At 44.9% G+C, this 21555-nt stretch overlaps 2 protein-coding genes across 7 annotated transcripts; one reads left to right on the forward strand and one right to left on the reverse strand.

The window, feature by feature from the left end:
• Positions 1-39: 39 nt before the first annotated feature.
• On the reverse strand, positions 40-15194 carry LOC106742519 (supervillin-like). 3 transcript variants are annotated; one of them, XM_014615525.1, is made up of 24 exons: positions 15098-15194; positions 13806-13994; positions 13348-13506; positions 12728-12804; positions 12245-12377; positions 11888-12125; positions 10694-11830; positions 9711-10336; positions 7666-8742; positions 7484-7582; positions 7085-7253; positions 6762-6919; positions 5696-5937; positions 5292-5496; positions 4927-5078; positions 3836-4303; positions 3569-3719; positions 2894-3045; positions 2330-2602; positions 1967-2090; positions 1490-1684; positions 1140-1417; positions 853-1008; positions 40-681 (listed from the first exon to the last, which is right to left on the reverse strand). In XM_014615525.1, the coding sequence occupies exons 1-24, from the start codon at positions 15162-15164 to the stop codon at positions 595-597; spliced, it is 6612 nt and encodes a 2203-aa protein (XP_014471011.1). In that variant the 5' UTR covers positions 15165-15194; the 3' UTR covers positions 40-594. The 3 variants fall into 3 exon arrangements, with proteins under 3 accessions (XP_014471011.1, XP_014471010.1, XP_014471012.1); XM_014615524.1 differs by having other exon boundaries at positions 13348-13509; XM_014615526.1 differs by lacking the exon at positions 15098-15194 and adding an exon at positions 14274-14615 and having other exon boundaries at positions 13348-13509.
• On the forward strand, positions 14078-21483 carry LOC106742522 (serine/threonine-protein kinase ICK). 4 transcript variants are annotated; one of them, XM_014615537.1, is made up of 10 exons: positions 14078-14132; positions 16864-17153; positions 17850-17971; positions 18044-18256; positions 18475-18822; positions 19038-19202; positions 19370-19501; positions 19573-19857; positions 20402-20619; positions 21015-21483. In XM_014615537.1, exons 2-10 carry the CDS (start codon positions 16998-17000, stop codon positions 21125-21127), a joined length of 1752 nt encoding a protein of 583 aa, XP_014471023.1. In that variant the 5' UTR covers positions 14078-14132; positions 16864-16997; the 3' UTR covers positions 21128-21483. The 4 variants fall into 4 exon arrangements, with proteins under 4 accessions (XP_014471023.1, XP_014471022.1, XP_014471020.1 ...); XM_014615536.1 differs by lacking the exon at positions 14078-14132 and adding an exon at positions 14143-14246; XM_014615534.1 differs by lacking the exon at positions 14078-14132 and adding an exon at positions 15334-16590.
• Positions 21484-21555: the final 72 nt, after the last annotated feature.

Here is a 21555-nt window from a genome sequence, read left to right on the forward strand (position 1 = left end):
CGAGGTCTTAAGGGAACGAAAGAAAGAGTCGAGACAATGTAGTGTTTTCTTGTGAAATACTATTTAGAAACGCAGAATATGTTGTAAATTATAGAAACGGTCTCATACAGATATCACGCGCGAAAGAATAAGCCGTAACAGCATATATCACTCACTCGCAAATATAAAGACCATACAAATATAAAGAAAATGTTCGCAAGCTGATTCGCACACAATTAGCAGGTATTAAAAATATATAATTATCTGTTCGTACGCGCGGCCTATTATATATATTATATATATACGTTTTCATGTGTTTATATATATATATATATAATTATACATATATAATTCAGACAGTACTGACACAATGTATTACCGAGCGAGTTGTTTCTTCTTAATTAATCAGTTTATTACGCTATATCGTCGGTGATGATTATTCGCTGGTTTTTGAAACGTTTCGTTCTTAATTATACGAGATTACAAGTTTCGACAAAAATGCGTTTAGAAGTCGAGACTCTTTCAACTCGCAAAAACATCGTGAAACAATTAACACGTAAACTCGAATTTACAAGGGCAGCTATTAATCGCAGTGTTGGCAGCCAAAACGATCCATCAGAACAATCCGATTTCTTTTTTAAGATTCACCTGTTTCCAGACTGGAAGCTGTTGAAATTCCTCTTTGCTCATTCCCAGTAGCTCCTAAGTCATGGAAAAGCATGTAAAATGTAATGAAGATGGAGTGAGAAATTTTCTTTTCTGTATCATATATACGGGTTCATCTTGAAAATATTTCTCAAGAAATCGCGCGTTCTGCATACGAGACTTACTTAACGTGCGTACATAAACCACGAACTGATCGGCGATACTAACTTGAAAGTGTTGCTGAGATAAGTACAGCTCCAAGCGCGTTGGATCAACTCCGTCGGGTAAAGGTCTCTGCAACAACTGAGCAGGAGGATATGTGCTTTGTGTCAGACGGGCCAGTTCATTCTCCACGGTCAATACTTCTCCTGGATTTCGGCCATCCTGGCGATAGGTTCAACGAATTTACATTGATTGAGTGACACACACGTATATCGCTTTTGTCCTTTGAAGGACAATCGCAAAAATCGTACGGCTGAAATACGGAATAAGTGGTGTGCGCGCACGTCACATACCTCTATGTTCAATTCAGCAACGTCGTCCCGATATGTCCATTCGGGGAAAAGACTGATAAATTGCAACGGCTCTAAACCAGCCCAAATTAAGTATATAGGAAGATTCGTCGTTCGGGCGCTTCGGGTGTTTCGCCAGTATCGTATCGCTGTCGTCATTACCGCCCTTCGTTCGGCCTGCCATCGGACAGTCTTGCTGCCGGATTGATCTTCCGTACCGCTGTCAGGCCACCATCCTTGCCAGATCCAAATTACATCCTTGTCATCCAATAAAAATAAGGCTGGAAATTGCGATATTTTTAATCGCGTGCCCAACTACCGCTCGAAATAACGTCTTCGAGAGAGCGCCATACCTGGTTGGCTCGCTTGATACAGGTCGTCCTGCGAGAAAGGAAACGGTGTCGCGAGGTCCGCGCGATGCGGACAGAGTATCTCCACTGCGCGAAGTGTTTTCAATATGCTTGATAAGTGGTAAAGCCTCGGTGTATGATCCTGCATCTCAGCCGTCTCCAGTGACCAATATAGTTTTTTATTTATGCCACCTAATGCTAAAGAATGCAAGGTATCGCGGATTCAGTCAAGGTTTGCAAATGATTATAATCTTGTGTTCTATCAGAAATGTGAAACTTTACGAGACATTTTATGTACATCTTTTACATCTCTGGAATACATTTTATATGTCGGAATTATATTAGAAAGTAATTTACAGGCTATCCTGCAATGAATATTTTACATTTCAATTTTCCGACCTGTGCTGATTAGGCATTGGTTGTTCATTTTCGCAAGCGAAGTTTAAATCTTTAAACTTCCCTCCACCAAAGTGCACTCACCGTTTTTAAATTCCTCCGGTTCCGAACTTTCTTGAACTTCGCATATCTGTACGTTAACTTCGCTTGATAATCCGGTTTCGTCGGGTCGGTTCTCTCTCAATTTGTTCGCAGCACTTAAAGCGTTCTACAAAAAGAGACAAGGAGAAGAACGAAAGAGAGCGAAAAGAGATGAGGCTGGGGGTGAAGAAGAGGGTAGCAGATAAAGAGGAAGTTCGAAAGACGGAAAAATAAAGAAGTAGTTAACGGGTGAGAGAAAGAACGGGAGGAAATAAATAGAAAAAAATACGAGATCTATCGCAATGTCGAATTCTATATTCGACATAGAGTTAATTGTAACATTATAGAAATTAACAGAAAATTTACCTCTCTAATGTGACGCAACGTATTATTCCCATGCCAGATGTATGCTTTCGCATTCTTAGTGTCCAGCAACACGAAGGAACCTCTGCTTCTTAATTGCCGAGTGCTGCAGGGGATTTCGTTCAGGTATGTCTCGGATTTCAAAGTACCTCGACAAATGTACAATCTCCATCGTTTCTCGCTCCTATTCTCGGATTTTTTACCGCTGTGTACTATCATCCTTCCTGAGAATAAATTTAAGAACGCAGCCGGCTCATGTCCTTCAACAACGCGAATCTGCGAATATCATATGTGATACAATATTAAGAAAGATTTTAACGAAACCGTTGGATTGACGTGTCGAGAATGTTGTGGTGGTCACTGGGTTGCACCTACCGCACAAATTGTTCATACAGTCAATAAAGAGCCAATGGGACGAGAGATTTAAGATACATGTACCTTAAATTACATTTACATACTGCCATTTTTTCTATTTCAATTATCAGTTAGGCTTTTATATAATCGATGTAAGTCAGTCGGTGTGTTAGCAATATTGCCATTTGACAACACTGAGTGGAGAGTTCTCACCTGAGGGCCTCGATCGTTGTCCAATTCGACCGTTAAAAGTGCCGCGGCACCTCGTTCGTTCAAAGACGCGTTTCGGCCCTGCCAAATGAAATACACCGACCTGTCGCGACCTTTCGCCGAATGTTTGGACGGCAGGCCACTGAGTTCTCTGCCTACTCATGTAAAGAAGAAGATACGTAGAGGCAAATGCATAATTCACGAAACAACTACTGGATCGTTTCAAAACTATAGTTTCAAGAAAAATCGAGACTACGTGTCACGAAAACTTTCCGTAATCATTCCATTATTCCCAAACCATCTCAAGTCTAGAACACTGGAAGAGGGGAGGGGAGAATAATTTTGCAGCTTATCGAGCCTGAAGATGCGAAGAAAAGGGAGCACATGCTGTTTCGTTTTACTTCAATATAAAATTCGTGGGATTTACTTACGTTACTTTTTTCCGCGGGTACAATAATGCGTCTGCAATGCGCAATTGTACTTCTTCGAAACGAAACTATGTTTTTTTTTTTTACATAAATAGGTTCCTTTCGTCATTCTACGTGTAAAAGCATTAATATTAAGTATTAAAATATTTAAGCCATCATAGAAGTCAATACTTTTATAAGATATGGATTTACGATGGTTTGGAAATAAACCTTTCGACTTTCGCGAAGCCGACCCAATAGAGGGACTCACCGGTGATCGTGACGGAATACGTCCATTGAACGATATAACTGTCACCAGAATGGAACTGGCCGATGGACGATCCGTCTAAAAGCGTGTGCGAAAATTCGTCGATATGCCATACCATTACGCTGGTCGTAGTGACGACATATTCCTTTTTCAACTGAAATCAAGCAAAGTCACCGTTTAGCTCAAACTTCTAGTTTCAATTGCAATTTATCAGAGGCAGGAAAAAAGAGGTCCTGCTACATATATACGTATATTTGATCGTGAAATTACCTCGCTATCGTAACAACCAATACCTCTGCCCAGGTGACAGCCCTCCAGTACAAAATCGACCGGGGTGTCATTCGGCAGCCACATCTCGTCGTTATCGTCCAGCTGCACGATCGCAGCGCCGTCGATCTGTCGCACGTCGTCCTTCCTGCCGCGCGCCTTGATCACATTGGTGCTATTAGGCCAGTCGAGGAACTTCTCCCGGAAGAGTATTGTCTCGACATGTTGCGTCAACTTGGCGAGCAGACACCACTCGGGCCTGCTCTTGGCAGATTTGACGGCCGTGGGCGAATCACCGCGCCGGCCACCGAGCATGCGGGCCGCATTAATGGGGCAAATCGTACATTCAGCGTAATCGTATCCGTCCTTCCAAATCTCCGTAACGAGCTGAGTGGCCAGCTTCTTCTTGTCTGTCGAGACTCCCTTGCCGCTCCAGATGTACATCTCCGTGCCGAAGTCAAATACCAGGATCTTCGTAAAGAGATAAAGTGTTATACTTCTCGCTCTGTGGTGCGGCGCAATCGGACGCGTACAAAAATCTATACTAATAATCAGAACTGGGTCAATTAATCTAAGTTAAAATATAATTATGCAAAACTATATATATATATATATATATAAACCCTAAACATATATATATATAAACCCTAAACATAGTTATGTTTAGGTAACTTTGAACTTAACCAAGTTAATTGTATAGGTCATTAACTTTTAATTTAATTTAAAAAAGAAGTTAATTCACCCAATCTTGCTAATAATCGGAACTCGGGGTTAGTTTAACGTGAAAGACTGATTTATCACGATTATCCGGCAGATAACGTGCGTCATTACAACGATAACGTGCATCAAACATTTGTATCTTCCCACAAAATTAAAAATATCATATCGCTACAACAGTCGCAGTTAGATTCTTAAAAACCTGTTCTATCTTTCCTTAATTTGTAACTTACCGAGCCGATGTAAATATAAAAATCTACATATTTTTTTGCAAATACATAATTTTGTACTAAACAAGCATCTGTTTCGGGGCCCCAAACTTGGGCTACCGCAAAAATTCAAAACGGCCTTCCTGCAGATAATAAATTCAAAGTTACCTTGTTTTGGTCGAGCATTTCTATTTTCGGCAGTGTACCCCAAAACTTCTCGTGAGGTATCAGCTGTTTATCCTTCAATTCGTACACCATATTCGTGTCGATAATAGCGGACTCGTACAATTCATCTTCGTCAGGATGACCAGCCTCGACAACTGCGGCATCAATGAATATCACATTACAATAATTTTGCGTAGGTCAAATTAATTTTATATAAATTTTAACGATCTTTCTCCCCTTGCTCAATGTATTCCATTATCAGAAACATTCTCGTACGTTTTCACACACAGATAATCTCTGTTGGAATATATAAAAATCAAGAGAAATTTACTGAGATGCTGATACAAGCCTGCAAGTAGATAACGCACCATTTAGCTCCTCACTGTCGAGCACACCGAGATAGCTCCAAAACTTTTGCACCTGATTCCTCGTGCACGTTGGTTTATCCTCGTGTATGGTGATAACTTGGTCCGCCTGACAGCCTAAATCCTTCTTCTGTAGGATACACGATGCGATCTCGGCGGCATGAGTTCTTTCAATGATATTGCTATATTTCCCTATATAGTTGAAAACCTGCGATTTGTCGGGAGTGAATTTTATCAGCGACGAACAACAAGCAGAGAGGAGCAGTGAGTAAAAAATACGAGCGTACGTATTCCGGCTCGTAATGCCGAACGGACATTTCTCGTCGCCTCGCTCGATCGTTGAGAGAACGAAGGCCAGATAATGTACTTTATTCTCTGTTAGCTCTACCTGTATAATCAATTATTACCTCTGATCTCGTCACCAGTATATAATTATCACCGCTATTGATGCACTCGGCGACAGGCTCGACTAGTCTGGCTTGAACATGCCGTCTCCCTTTAACCAATATCAGCATTAAATCTTTGAATGGTTGCAGCTTATTCGTGGACACACTCGTCTCTGTCACATTTCTCAAAGTCACTGCGCTAAAATCTTCGGTGGACGCCAAGCCGGCGAGAGCTTCGACAGCAAAAGACGAGCTCTTAGCGACTGGAACATCGTTTGAGAATTTAAGTTTTAATCGCAACTCGAAATGGATGAAGTCTCTGCTGGTGACGGAGAAACTTGATTGTTTTCGCACTGGGATAAAACATGGAAATAAAATGAGAAAAGACACACAAGATATCCGCAAAGTTCCAAGCTAAATTTATATATGTGTGTTAATGATATTGAGTAGGTGAAAAAGTTCATATAAACTTATGCCCGAAAATGCTTTATTAAACGTTCCAAGATTTATAAGCAGAATTGTTCTCCATAACTCTTTATACGTAATCGCTGGCTCAGAACAGTTGACTACACGTCTTGATCTGTACACAGATTTTATCAGTTGTTATATTGTTGTTTATAATTTCTTAATAAAGCATTTTCGGACATAAGCTTATATTGAACAATTTCACCTACCCAACTTCTTTAACACATTGTATAAATTTGACTCCGACTTTTGCAGACACTCTGTATATATTGTACAAAAGTTTGCCCCGTTTTTTTATCAGTCGCTTCTTCGCTTCGAACTTCCACGAGCGCAGGAGCATACGGTATCGGAGAGAAGTCATCGAACAAAATGGCGCGTACTTGTTTAATTGTATTTTAAAATAAATAAATATCACGTACACATTTTAATGAAAAAAACGGGACAAACTTGCGCACCAACCAATACAATACACGCTCTAATATGTCCTAATTAGTTGATTTCTTCTTTCGGCCTTATTTTTCATATGAAGACTATATTTGTACATAATATCGTATTCGCGGTGTGAAAACTATCAGATTTTCGCCGTCGTACCCTGCATAATGGCAAGTCTTCTCTCACTCACGTTTCTCTACGTTTACGCTCTTGATCGTTCTCGCGGCTATATTCGTGCGAAATTCGGTGTATTCCGATCTTAAGTCGGTACGCGCCGCGAGAGCTCTGAGAGGGTTTCTCGAGGTGACCCGTCTGCGTTGTATTCGTATGTTCCGCTTTTGCGCTAATCTGTCGAGAAAATGGTCCGAGCTGTAGTCACAATTACACATACATACCAATGCGTTTCGAGAAACGGTTTCTCCGAGAGTCCGTTACTTTCTCTCTTATAAGTTTCTTTTTCTTAATTTTTTACTCATTCTTAAGCGAGCGATATGTAAAAAAGCGAGAATTTACAATTCGGACTGCGGTGCAATTATATCGAAGTCGGTTTCGTGTAAATCAAGACACTCGGTTTCGCACTTTTCCAGCGACACACCGCTAAAGAAAGAGGTGAAGGTTTCGTCGTCAGTTTTAGGTACTGAAACAGTCGGCGACATGACATGCTCCGTTTTACATTCTTCACCTATAAAGTTATAATAAAGTAAGTTCACTAGAAATAAAAGAGTCCCTCGCGCGTCGTATCAAAGAGGAAGATTAGGACGAGCTATCACACGCGCTGTCCCAGATCGTACGCATCACGCGAGCGATATCACATGTTTCGCGCGTTATTTCCATCAGCGTTCTGGGACAGTTCGCGGATCCTCGAATTTCGGATGGAAGAAGCGTTACGCGATTTTCAGCAAATATACCAACCGCTGTCGTCGCTAACGGGCTCAGAGTAGCTCATGCGCATGGCGGAGGGCAAATCTTTGCACGGACTGGTAGGTGTCGATACCGCGCCATTTACACATCCTGAAAGAACATCTCTGAATTTTCGAAAAGACGATATCTAAGACGTCCTCTGCAATACGTGCCTACGAGAAGAAGCCGCTCACCTTTATCCTTTCTCGCTTTGAACCGCTGCGGCACTCTCTTCTTCTGGTTAAGAACGTTCGTCGCGAGTTCGGTGAAGAGCGGCGAGCCACCGGCGTCGTTCGGTCGCGCGCCCATTTTGCCGGCGACGGTGAAGTTAACCGCGTCGGCCGCGACTATCCTCCTCCTCCAGCCCTCCGCGGCGGACTCGAGTTTGCCGATGCAGTCCGCCAGCACGCCCGACTTGATCGCAGTGCTCTCCTCCGAGCCGAGGAGGTCGCGCGCACTTTCGTCGACGTTGGCCACGCGTCGCCGCCAATTCGTGCTGCCGCTGTGATGGAGCGCGGCCAGCCGGTCGGCGATGCTGACGCTCGGCGTCTCGCTCGTCTCGATCGACGCGATCACCTGCGTGGCGCTGCGGCACAGCCCTGGCAGGGGGAAGCCGCGCACCCGTTGCTTTCGCTTCTCCTCCTCGAAGGCGTGTTGACTGACGCTCTTGGCCAACGAGTTGCCGGTATACCGCGGTTTCTCCTCGCTGATGATGATGTTGTGTATCTCGTGGCCGCCGGAGGAGGATGACGCGCGGTCGTCCTCCTCCTCGTCGTCGTAGTACGACGCTCGGCCGATCTTATCCACGGACGAGTCGTCGCGCCACTTGCAGTCGTCGACAACGTCGTCCGGCGACGCGTCGTCGCAGGACCGGTGTAAAGCGCACCGCACGATACTGGCGGAGCTCTCTGATTTCGCAGCAGCGTCGGGATTTTGGCTCTCGACGAGACGCACGTCTCCCTCGCTTCTCGATGCCACCGAGTCGGCGCTCTGAAGTCTCGAGTGGAGATTGCTCTTTAGAATAGAACGCGGATACGCCTCGGCGGAACTCGGCAGTGTCGTCGTTGTCGTCTGTTGCTCCATCGACTCCTCGCATTCTCTCTTGAGCACCGACTTGATCAATTTCATACCTCGTAATTCCGGGCTCTTGGCACGCGATAGATTATGCGTTTGACCGGCGGAGCTCTTGAGAATACCTTTCGGCACATCGGGATGAGACGCAGCGGCGAGCAACGGCGCGTAAAGCGGCCTCTGACACTCTTGCGAATATTCTGCAACACGAATCAACTTGTGCGAAATTAACCAACGACAAGAGGATGATGGGATCAATCTCGAATAGTACGATTATGAATTTTTTGGTTGCTCGACCATTTAAAAAAAAATCTCATTTTTTTATCAGTTATCACCCCTATACGTCAACATTTTTATTTTTACTCGCTTCCTTTTAAAAATGGCGGCCATCTGAAAACACGACAGATAATAATTTTGATCCCAAAGTATCAATCAACTCTGTTCATTGATTTTGTCGCATAATTCTTGAGTAAGTGAAAAAATGGGGCCAATAACAACTGATATTAGTTGTTGGTTGCCAAGGGAGAAAAAGAAAAATTACTTAACTTGGAAGATGAAGAAATATAAACGTTTCGGTTCGTAGTTTCCGATTCCCATCGGTGTGAACGACTGACTACCAGTAACTAGCGTCGGTTCTTATTGACTTCATTTTTTATTCACTCAAAGATTGCATATCCCAAGAGCCTAATCTATATCTTTCTTTCTGTATTTATTTTGTCTTGATATCCATGAGACCGTTTGAATTTGTTGATTGAATTCTGACGCTTGGAATGACCTTACATCTTGTCATTTTCTCCGACTACTCATTTTATCGAGGGAATGTTATTGAAAAATTTACTTCCGTTTCACTCCCGGTACATGACCACCGTCCAATTAGCGACACATTTCCATTACTTCGTTTACCCTGCTGCGAATATAATTCTGTAGAATGTTCAGTAATTCACTGAAGAGGGCCAGCAATTGATCGAAACGTTTGTTATGGCCTCCTTGGCCAACTTTTATTTTACATTGAATATAATTTTATATCCATTCATACGCGATTAGTTTGATCTTATCACTGTATACTCAAGGATTGTTTTCTTTTCTCCCGTGGAGATGAAGATTACGATCTACTTGGAATTTCCAGCTAGGCGATTCCGAGCGATACTCCGAAAATAGCCCAACTTACCATCGACCGAGGTTTGCGATTGGTAATTCGCATTCAGGGGTGACACGCGAGACGCCACTTCCACTTCCTCCGACGTGATCGGCTGTGTTTTGTAGCGAGTAGCCGGCCGTCTCCTCTGCGGCAGCCTTTCCGCGTCGGCGGTCGAGATCTTCCGGTCGAAGAGCCGCACGCGCTCGGCCAAGCTCAGCTTGGACGGCTCGTCGCAGGGCGACGCGTCCGTGGCGCTCAACGCCGCGGCGTTGCGCTGATTCTGCAGGACCGCCTCGCGCACCTCCTCGAAAGTCACCGGCTGCGTGTTAAAACGCTCACCACTCAGCACCTTGCGCTCGCGGTAGCGTTGCACACCGTGTGACGGTCGCTGCAAGGTTACGCGCTGCGGACTGCTCTCCGCCGCGACGATCTTCTCCTGCAGGGCCTTGAAGTGTTGCGTCATTCTCGACACGCTGTTGCTACGACGAACGTGACGATCCTCTCGCGGCGCCTCCTCCTGCTGCTCGTCCCTCCTCGCGACGGCCTCGTCGGTGAGAAGCGCCGCGTCGAAATGTATACGCGAGTCCGCCTTGCTCTTCTCCTCCATGTCGTCCGTCGTCTGCTTCGCTTTACCGGGCTCTTTGATCACAACGGAACTGGAAAGCACACGCGTGACACTAATAATTGATATCTACACCTGATTAAATCGGCAATATTTGCCGAGCGTGGAGGGGAGCCGCGTACGGAGGAGCGTCGTTTATTCACAGATTTGCGTCGCCGACAATACACGCGAGCACGATTATCTTCAATTTCTGGTGGCTTTCGCTAGATGGTCTATTATTAAACTTGGCACGGTATCAAAGCCCCACTGAACTCGCGTATCGCTGCGGCAATTGCAAAAGGTTGTTGATCAGATGTTGCGCGAATAAAATTCTCTCTCCGTTTGAGAATGTTTTTTCGGATATCTCTCTCGGAAATTAACGCCTAAAAGAGAATATATATCTATTACGTACCTATTCGAGATGACGGATCGGTGGGGCGCGCGCAAAACGTCGCTCGGCGAACTGGACTCGAGGGACCTTCGCTTGGCCAGCGCGCGAAACGACTCGACGTAGTCGCCGGTACGCGCGTGTCCCACCGACTGCGCTCGCTTGCGCAGGAACAGGTCCGCCGCGTCGTCGTGATGCCGGCTGCCGGCTGACTGCTTCAGTATAGGCCGCACGTTCTCGATCGGCCGGTTCTTCAGCGCGGACAGCTTCCTCGGCGAGGTCGACTCCGCCTCGCCGGCCTCCTCGTACGAGTTCTTCCGCGAGGACTTGAGGATCGTCTTCTTCGGCCTGTCGTGCTCGTGCTCGTCCGACTCGGTGCTGGATTTCTTCTTCAGTATCGGCCGCGGCTCGAGGGACGGGACGTCGTTGCCGGCGAGCTCCTCCCTGCCGTGCTTCTTCTTCAGTATCGGCCGCACTTCCGACCCCTCGGCGCCGTCGGGAAGCAGACACGCGCTCGCGCTGCCAACATCCGGCGCGATGGTCACGTGATGATTCACGCTGTTGGCGCGCACGCTGTTGGCGAGCTTGCGCTTCAGGATGCTCTGCGGCTCCGGGGAGGCTAACAGCGACCGATGCACCTCCCGATCGTCCTCCCTGGACGACTTGCGCTTCAGTATCGACGTCGGCTGCTGATCCGGGCTCTGATCTCTCTTCACGATCTCGTCCAGGGACGATCGCCTTTGGTTCTTCAGAATCGGCCGGAACTCCGAGTAGGTGCTGTCGACGAAGGAGACGTCCGGGGAACAGCTACGGCGACGCAGTATCTCGCTCTCGTCCAGGCTGCTACGTTTCTTCAGGATGCCGTGTCTCTTGCGCGAGACGGACTCTGTCACAGACGGCGAGAACGTAACCGGCGACGGCGCGTGGGGAGAAGCGCCGCTCGACGCTTGACGCTCGCACCCTTCGCCGTCGGCCGTCTTGTGCTTGAGAATCGAGACCGGCGTGTGCCTCGAGGCGGCGCACTTTCTCGGTGACGTCTTCTCGCTTGAATTGCTCGCCGCCGCCGCTGTCGCGGACGCGAGTCTCTCCACGCGTTCCATCGTGATTCGCGTCAGCGCCGTCAATGCGTCCACTCGACGCGACACCTCCGAGTCGCTTATACTGCAAGAGCGATCGTTACATCCTCGTCAATTGTAACATTTGTTATGTCGATTGTACCTGGGTTGATGTGAAATCGAGCGTTTGCCACTACTCGCGGCAGCCACTACGGAGGATGATGAACAAGTTTTCGAGAGATTCTTCGCGGTGCCGCACTGAGCTACTTTCGAGTCGTTGTGTTTTTTACGCGGGCTCGCGACTTGGCGATTACCGCAGGAGTCGGCGGGACCCGAGGCAGTTTCGGTCACCTGACCTCGTCTGACGGATTGCCTTCTGGAGCGTCTCTCGCTAGACTCGGCTGAAAATCGCATCGTGCCGTTGAGAAATTGCGCACTGGCAATCTTACGAACGCTTCCGTTCAAACCCGGCCGACATTATTAGAAGCAACGGTTTCTATATCGAACGTAAACTTCTTACTTTCACTTAAACGATCGACAGGCGCTGCCTCCGTGTGACGTGACCTGTTTAAATAAGATTTGCGTTTGTAGCTCTTATCTCTCTCCTTGACAGGATTCATGGTGACGCCACCGTTTAAGGATGTGGAAGTTTCCTGTGCGTATAAATATACATTAGTTTCTGCATATGCGTCAGGATAGGAATAAAACAGATACGTGCTTGATATCTTTGTCGCGAATTCAAACCTGCTTTTCTCAGTTTGAAGTTACTGTTTGTTTTTAAGGTATTTTTCAGATCGTTCGATGTTAATTCAATTTTCCGAGTATTTCGGCTGCTACACGCCGGAACACTTGTGAACGTTTTCTCAGAATTAATAAAAAAATCAATCTTATAATTCGTCAATATACTGTAAGTCGCAAGAATATAAAAATCCCCGATTTTAACTCTCCAAAGAAAAAATTACCTCAAAACTCGAATTATGTATCTCTGATTGCAAATACTCACTTCCTTAACTGATGAATTGAACTTCTGAGAGCCGGTAATTTCTGAACCAAGTATTCTTTTCGACGCTAATGTTGCACCTGATTTGTAAAAGAAAATAATCCATCCGCTTCAATGAATTAGTTATCTCATTAAAGTACCTATATAAGATTGACGTGCACAATATATATAATGGGATAAATGTAATAAAAACATATATTGCGTCAAAAAAGTAATGTCAAGCTTTATATGAAATATTTATAAGTATGAGAGAAAAATATGGAACATCCAATATAGATATAATTAACTAACATTAATTAGTTAATCCATTCAATAAGAATATTGTATTATTATAGTACATATACATCCACTGGAAGTACAAGCACAAATACGTCAGTAATAAATATGTAATTTATATATACACACGGAGCAAATATATTTCGAGAAATCTGAGATATTTCATTTTAAATAGAGATAATAGTTAAAATATCAATTATAGAAACCAGAGAATGGTCAGAAATATACTACATTTTCTACACAATAGAATGTCTAACTTAAGAAATAACGTATCGACATAACGTATCGACATAAAATCACACATATAAAATCACAATATAAAAAGTTGATTTGTAGTATTTGCTTACCACTGGGTAATACTATGGAAGCAGCCCGTAATCTAGAAGTTCTGGTCTCACGAATCTGAGCAGTCTTATGAACTGCCAAAAGTTTAGAGCTCTCTTTCGGCTCTACTTTGGATATTATTTTACCATTCTTTTCAGTCGTAAGGCTACAATGTTTCTTTTCTGCTGTGATAGAAATATATAATTTGATCTCTGTCTTAATGCTCAAAGTTTAAGCAAGTAAAACTATGCACTTAAAACTAGCCATTTTTATCTAAAGTATTATAATTACTAATAATCCCTTCCCTGTAATATTATCTTTTAGCCTACTAGGTCTATCATCTTTCAATCATTGTCAAGTTAGCGCTCAATGACTTATGTATGATACAAAGCGTTAAAATACAAAATTGATTAAATAACATTGCTTATCTTTTGTATTTTACAAATAAACTCAATATATAAACAAAATCCTTAAAACTTACTAATATTCGAGGAACAAGTTGCTACATCTGCTTTAGCTGACGTTTCGATATTTCTTTGACCACAACGCTGTATACCATATTGCGAACAAGAGCCCCGGTTTACTGGATGTGTTGTACCACTTTCTGTCTCATTGGACGAATTCTCCTCACTAGCTGCCATCAAAATTGTGGCTCCGGCAGCTACCATCACTGAAAGTGTTATACATTGTATTAAATCGTCTATAAATAAATGTCTGCATATTTCTGGCAAGCATATTAAAATCTAGCTGCCGCGGCAATCTGGGGAAAGCATTGAAATTTATTAGCTGTTTACTCATCAGTTTCAAGGTAAGCAACGTACACCGCGATCCAAACATATGTGTCACCGACATAAAATTTTGAAGCGGACGATAAAAAGATTGTTGCTTCTCATTGAAGACATAAGGTTTCTGGGCGTTCAAGGTAAACACTGTAACTCGGTATACTCACTTAATGCGAATTACTGCGAGCTTTTCAATGACGCGGCCATAATTTCACCTTCGAGAGGTCTTGGACGAATTCGTCTTGGATAATCGGGGAACGTAGTCGATGGTACGTGTTACTTACGAGAGCACGTTATCACAGCTACTTAATAAGTACTACGTATAAAACACCGAAACAACTCGCGAAACGATCGGCCATGCAATCTGTACATCAAGTGACGCGAGACATTGACAGCATTTTGCACCGAGAAAGGAAATTAACGATTAAACAAAAGGAAACAATTTCGTTGAATGAACCATGGTGTCCTGACGAACTGATTGTGTCAATGGGCGCGTTCGGCGGAGAAAACTGTTGAGTTGTCGGCTCTCGTGTACACTAGACGTCATTGATGCTTTCCGATTCCGGTTACCCGGCATTTCCGGATCGGATATATCGCGTCTAGGTACTACTCGTATACCATGATTCTCAGTTAACCCTTTCGGTACATTTGACGAGTGAGACTCGTCATCTGTTTACTTGGGCATAAAATGTATTACTTTTACATATTAATCCATATAGCGACAAATTAAATCCGTCCCATGGGCATAAAAATCTTAAAATAATTCAGTACTCAAAGGGTTAATTCGCTCGGAATCATTCCTTTCATCGGTTAATTTAACATCGTTTTAACCTGTTATTTACCTTTCACTTTTACATTTTACCCTTTGCACATGTTTTAAACATGATCAACAAACTAACAAACACTCTCTCTAGAGACGATGCACTCGACCCGGGAATGCCTCAGCAGCGATTGGAAAGTGTTGCCAGAAGGACTAGGTTTTAAATTTTACCGTGTGTTTTCAATATCCGACAGCAGAATTTGTCCTTTCGTGGTCCTCGAGGAATTAATTTTCCCATTGTGTCCGAGCCAAAGTCCCAGTAATCTCTGCCCACGTTTGAACTTGCCGCGTCGTAGTTCCTATCTTCTCTCAGATCACTCAAGTCCAAAGCGACGTCCCGATTGGTTGTTCAGCCGAGTTTCCGCTCGCGTCGTTGATTCGCTGACGCAAAGGAGGCCCCTAGGGAATCCAAACGTTTCGATTGCCGGCGAGCGGAGCGCGGCGCGATAGTTGGACTTTTCGCAGCCATTGGTAGCCATAGCAACCGCGAATTATGGCCGCTCGATTAATAGTTTGCTGCTGAATGACAGCCACGCATAAAGATAATTAAATACGTGGCGTCTCGAAAAATAGTCTCTGCCTTTTTATTGCGTGAGTACAATCTCGATTCTTCTTTGTACGTAGCGCACTGCGAGTGACGGGAAGAGATTCGGAGAAATTCAGGTTCCGTCCGTTCGACGAAGTCACGACTCAGCTTTCTTGTCGCATCCGTTCGGGTTTGATATCGCTCGCGTCCCGGCAAATCGGCAAATCGCACACTCCGATTTCGCGATGGATACCGAGAGCGGAGAAATATTCGTTCGCAGCAAGTCGAACGGCGAGAAAGCTGAAGCCGGGGAACGAAAACTAGCAATTCGCGTAGGAACGTGTCGTACGCTTTAAATTCTCCGTCGTAGTTTCTCATGATACGTATCTCTCTTCCAAAAATTTAAATCTTGAGTCTCGCGGATACTCTCCAGTAGCGCGCGCACACGAATATAATATAATTGTTCAGGCAATTTTGCGCGAAACGATCGGCGGCGGCAGCGGTGGAGAAAAGCACGATCAGTTCGAGAAAATCTATATTCTTGCATGTTGACCCGCACAAAGATTGCTTGCGTGCGACCGTAAGAAAATGCTAATTCCGACATGACACAGATATATATTCCCATGTATATATAAACGGTGTTCTAGATCGCGTTTACAAGCGTCCTCGCTCCTCGCAGTCGCAGATTCTATGGTATTAACGTAATACGCGTCGAACGCTTCGGGCGATTCGCGCGATTCTCCAGGCAAGTTCAACGTTTCGCAAGCACAACGTGGTGCGATGTACACACACGTCGGCACACTCTTGTCTTAAATAACTCATCGATCGCGACTGTGCGAGCACTTGGCATTAAAATATCGCGAGTTCGTGCGACAGTTCCGCGGACGTGTCTTTAACACAGTATCGGAGAGTTCAGATCGACGCGCTTGTAAAGAAAATTGTCTTGCCATCTTGTCGGCGATTTACAATCTTATGCCGGAGTATCAAATATTCATTCCACCGCTATAGAGTCAATACTCCTGGCACGACTCACACTAGATTATATACCGTGACAAAGCTTTATTACATGACTCATAAACCATGCTTACGTGCGCAGGTGTTTGAGCTTCTACCTAAGGACTTAAGTATTTCCTGTGCGGTAAATACATGCGACGAGCGAGTATTCGCTCGATCCTCTTCAGGAAAGAAGAGAAATTGAAATTTTTGCTCGGAATTGTACGAATTTCAAAATTTCCAACTCACGTGCTCCCAAGTCGTACCTGGTGGGGGACTTGAAATAGGACACTTTGTATACACGTCACATGTTCCGGAATATATTGCGCATAGAGTCGAAGAGCGTTTCGATTCGTCCCGGAATAGGTAGCCGTTCATTATTCATCTGATCGGATATCTTTGATTTGTATGATTGCAGCAAGTGCGAAGAGTATGACACGCTGCCGATTTCGGTGGCGTGCGAGCGCATGTTTGGTGTAATGTTCGTGGCTGTTACATGAGGAGAAGTGACACGCGAAAATTTCCAAGTGATCGAGCGTGAGTGAATGAAAAATGAATCGATACATCACGTTGAATCAGTTGGGCGACGGGACCTTTGGTTCCGTCGTTCTCGGGGAACGTATCGATACCGGTGAGAAGGTCGCTATAAAAAGAATGAAGAGAAAGTATTATTCCTGGGAAGAGGCTATGAATTTACGAGAAGTAAAGGTAATAAATCGATTGAGAGGGTAAAAGGAACGGAAAGAGAAGGAGAGCGATGAAAGAAAAAAGCGCTATATTCAAGTAAATATTTGCTGAGGAGTAGTGGAGTAATCATTTCACTGGGATTAAATCAATATTACTTTAATACAGCATTTTTTTCTTTCAGTGTACGAGGTGTCTTATTTACATACAGAGCAGTATGTCGGATTGCCGCTACAGGAGTGCACGTGAGAGAAAGACAGAGAAAAAGAGCACCATATGAACTTGGGACCCTTTGTCTTTCTCTTTTACTCTCATGTGTGCCCCTGTATCCGGCATACTGCTCTACATGTAAGTGAGACATCCTGTACATTTTTTTGAATGGAAACAAGTTTTTCTAAAGCAGGTGATATATTCTTTTTAGCTGAACTGGCTGCACTAGTTTAAGAAATTTATGCACACTGAAGCATGAAAATCTCACATGTACGCATACACTTCAATATGTATATACATTTCTTGAATCAGTGTAGCCAATTCAGTTAAAAAGAATAAACCAATATTGTAAACCGTATGCTTATTTCTGTGCATTTTGGCTAATTAAAACCCGCTTCAAACTTTTTACTTAAAAATTTTAATTGGTCTTAGAGGAAGTTAAAGAAAAAATTAGCGACCCGCAATGCATTAATACACTCGGTATCGCGGTGATCATCTCTTTCGTTGCAGTCACTGAAGAAGCTCAGTCACGCGAACGTTGTGAAGCTTAAAGAAGTTATACGGGAAAACGATGTGCTGTACTTCGTTTTCGAGTACATGAAAGAGAACCTCTATCAACTAATGAAGGATAGGTATACTTTCGCCATCGTTCTCATAGCACAGACGTTTCTGTTGAATTATCCTCACCGTTACTCTAATTGCAGGGACAAATTATTTCCCGAACCGGTGATAAGGAACATGGTGTACCAAGTACTGCAAGGTCTCGCTTTTATGCACAAACACGGTTTCTTTCACCGTGACATGAAGCCGGAAAATTTGCTATGTATGGGGCCCGAATTGGTAAAGATCGCCGATTTCGGCCTGGCGAGAGAGATTCGTTCGAGACCTCCGTATACGGACTACGTGTCGACCAGATGGTAATAATTTTGACGTCTGAAGAAATCAAAGCTATAGGCCTAATTCATTGTTGCACAAAAATTAGAGTTAAAGTTGAGAATTAAAATTCAAAGGGGTGTTTCTTCGATGTATCCTAATTTTTGCCGAGCAATTCACAACAGCTGAACGTATCTCTTCGCGGAAGCACCAAATTTTCACCGAATTAATCCGGTTTTATCCATTTAACCGATCTTTACAGGTATCGCGCACCAGAAGTATTGCTGCACTCCACGACTTACAACAGTCCGATTGACATTTGGGCAGTCGGCTGCATAATGGCCGAGCTATACACGTTCAGACCGCTGTTCCCAGGCAAAAGCGAGATCGATGAAATATTTAAGATATGCTCCGTGATCGGGACACCCGACAAGGACGACTGGCCGGAGGGTTACCAATTGGCCGCGGCTATGAATTTCAAGTTTCCAAATTTCACACGCACGTCGTTGGGCGTTTTGATTCCGAACGCCGGTCAAGAGGCGGTTATACTCATGGAGGATATGTTGCAGTGGAATCCCATCAAGAGACCGACGGCTCAACAGTCGCTCAGGTATTGTCAAGAAGAGAACATTTATGCACATCCCAAACAGCATAAGATGTCCCAGGATGCCCCGAAGAATGTATCAGGGCCCTCTAAAGACGTCCAGGACGACCTCGGGACAACCTGTTTGGGACGACTTTCGCACTTCTTCCTTGAGACATTCCTCGCTGAAAATTCGAACAAAATTCTCGAATGATTCTCGAACAAAGTTGACTTCTTTCCAGATATCCGTATTTTCAAGTCGGCGATCCGCGTATAATTAGCAGCAAAAAGATCGGCGTAACTTCGCAACGAGAGCTCGCCATGAACAAAATCAATCTTCCGCCACCCGTATCAAAGCAGTACAATTATTCTCAGCAGGACTTCGTTAATAGCCTGGTTCAGTCGAGGTAAGTTTCTCTCAACCGCATCTCAGAATTACAGGTAAAGATTTGATCGCGTGGCATCGATATATAAAGCACATTTCATTCCGTGACATTTAAAGCTCGGTCTGCTTCGCGATCACGTTATCGATTGCACCCGACTCGACAATCCTGGCGCCTGTTATTTGTTGCAGAGCCCCCGAAAAAATGGTCGTCCAGTCGCAACAGCCGGCGGCTTTGCCGTTACTGAGTCACAGCGATCAGAACAAGCACGAAAGCGACAACACCGCGAAGTGGGAAGAGGACGAATTCGCAGATCTTTTGGGGTACGTCACGCGCGATTATCCCGGCAGAGAAACTTTCTCTGATCTTTTAATCTTCCGATTGTCCGCGTCAGGGGCAAGATCTTGCCGGAGAACCCGAGCGCGATGCTCGTACCCGATCGGCTGTACAAGGAGAACCATGCCAATTGGAACCACGCCAATTACCAGCCGCCCGATAACCTGAAACATGGCAACACGAACTGGTCGTTACCGGTGTGGAAGGAGCCACCGTCGAGGATGTGGAACAATCAGTCGAATCAGTCGAACCAGATGAAGAGCTCGCGCAAGGTCTCGGCGAAGCAGCACTACCTCAGTGTGGCTCGGTACGTCGCAGGCCAGAGCACAAATTTACCGTCCAGGTATAGAAAGTTCCGAAATCTACTACAAAGAGTCGCGTGCGCCGCGTTGTCGGTGACAGCCGTCTGTCTTCTGGCGCGCTCTCACGTAGGACAGAATGTGTTTCCCGGAGTGTCGACGAAACCGCTCGCGCCGCTCTGCGGAAACGGACGGGCGGAGCGAATCTGTTACCGCTCGCCGAGCGTGATTCTCGACAGTTTCGCGCTTTTCGCTTTGGCGAGCGTCGCCCGAGCACTGGCGGTCGTGCTGTCGAGAATCGCGTCTTCGTCGCGCATCCTTTCCGACGTTCTCGATCTCGTCGGATCGTTGCTTCGCGGAATCTCCCTTGACCTCGCGTGTCTCCCTTGTAAGGGGCTCGTTCAAACGACGACGGATGCGCACTTCGAATGTTTCTGCGAATGAACTCTCTGAATTCTACGAATGAATTGTAAACCCCAAAGTGTGCAATAAATCGATGCGCGTCTCCACCAATATGTCGCCACGGCTTCCCTTAATTGCGCGTCGTCTACCGTTTTAACGCTTTTATTTATTCATTGATTTTTCAAGAAACGGCGATCCCGATATCAATCGGTCGAGACTGCTGTTGAACGGGCTGATTGGCCAGGCGGGGTCCAACAAGTACGATGACTTTACCGAGTCCTTCTGGGCGCCTAGGGACAGTATCGAGAATCAAACGAGACAGCACTATCTCGCGCGAAATCGTTATATCGCCGAGCAAAGCTTGAGATTACCTTACTCCAGCGTGTACGGTACCCAAAGTATTAGTAAGTACTCGCAGTATCGGTCGTATTCTTGCTCCAAAATTGAAATTCTCATTCCACCGGCCGAAAGAGAAGGAAGGTTTGCTCTTGGTCTTAGGTAGAACAGAAAATTATGATAAACAGATAATAAAAGGATAAATAAATAAAATGTCAAAATGACATTAAAATCGACGAGAAAGCGATCGAATTGTGGTCGAAGAGTGAGTTATTATAGTCAATTATTTCATCATTTTTCGACGTCATTATGATTTTTTCTTCTACCTGGGACGGCACTTTGAGTACATCCAGGATGTCTTGTGTCGTCTGAATATGTAATTGCGTGCTGTAGCTAGAGAAAGACCAGAGAATCGTGCTGTGTCGTTTGCAGCCATTTAACGCGGATTTTTTCTTCCCGACAGAAGCTACCAATAAACCGGCCTTTCAACCGAATTTGTTTGGAAACGTCCTCCACACGAAAATCAGCGGCGGACCTCACGGTCGGACGGACTGGGCAGCCAAGTACCTCAAATGACCGTTATAGGGAAGAACCGTTCTTCTCATCACCGCTTAACGATCCGTCATCGTGCCTATTCTCTTAGAGAGACGATTCTCTTAACTGTGATAGAACGATCGCTGTCGTTCCACTCGGACGCGCAGAAACGCGCAAAGGAAGAACGCGTTTCGCTTCCGCGCTACGGTTTTGCGAAAGTAACGTCGTAACCGAGTTTTAGATTAGAACAGGCAGCGAGACATTTCGTGACAAAGCGAAAGGCGGTATCGCCGATGCTGTTGACAAGTACTCTCTGTGCCGCAAATATATCACATCATTCCATACGACCGCGACTCGGGGGCCGAGTATGTAGATTTCTCTTCTGTAAGTCGTCCATGTTTGGTCTATGAGAGAGAGATAGAGAAATGTAATTATACGAAGAACGAGTGGCTTGGGACGCGATATGATAC

This window comes from Dinoponera quadriceps, unplaced genomic scaffold (assembly GCF_001313825.1).
Source record: "Dinoponera quadriceps isolate SergipeBrazil2010 unplaced genomic scaffold, ASM131382v1 scaffold113, whole genome shotgun sequence".
NCBI classification, from domain to species: Eukaryota; Metazoa; Arthropoda; class Insecta; order Hymenoptera; family Formicidae; genus Dinoponera; species Dinoponera quadriceps.

Bases quoted from the DNA above. Each gene is read 5' to 3' on its own strand.
- LOC106742522 (XM_014615537.1), top strand. From the start codon at position 16,998: ATGAATCGATACATCACGTTGAATCAGTTGGGCGACGGGACCTTTGGT. The intron at 17,154-17,849 runs GTAATAAATCGA...CTTTCGTTGCAG, and splicing joins TGAATTTACGAGAAGTAAAG to TCACTGAAGAAGCTCAGTCA. The intron at 20,620-21,014 runs GTAAGTACTCGC...TCTTCCCGACAG, and splicing joins GTACGGTACCCAAAGTATTA to AAGCTACCAATAAACCGGCC.
- LOC106742519 (XM_014615524.1), bottom strand. From the start codon at position 15,164: ATGGGAAAATTAATTCCTCGAGGACCACGAAAGGACAAATTCTGCTGT. The intron at 5,497-5,695 runs GTAATAATTGAT...GACAAATCGCAG, and splicing joins TACTGGTGACGAGATCAGAG to GTTTTCAACTATATAGGGAA. The intron at 4,304-4,926 runs GTAACTTTGAAT...CTCTTTACGAAG, and splicing joins AAATGCTCGACCAAAACAAG to ATCCTGGTATTTGACTTCGG.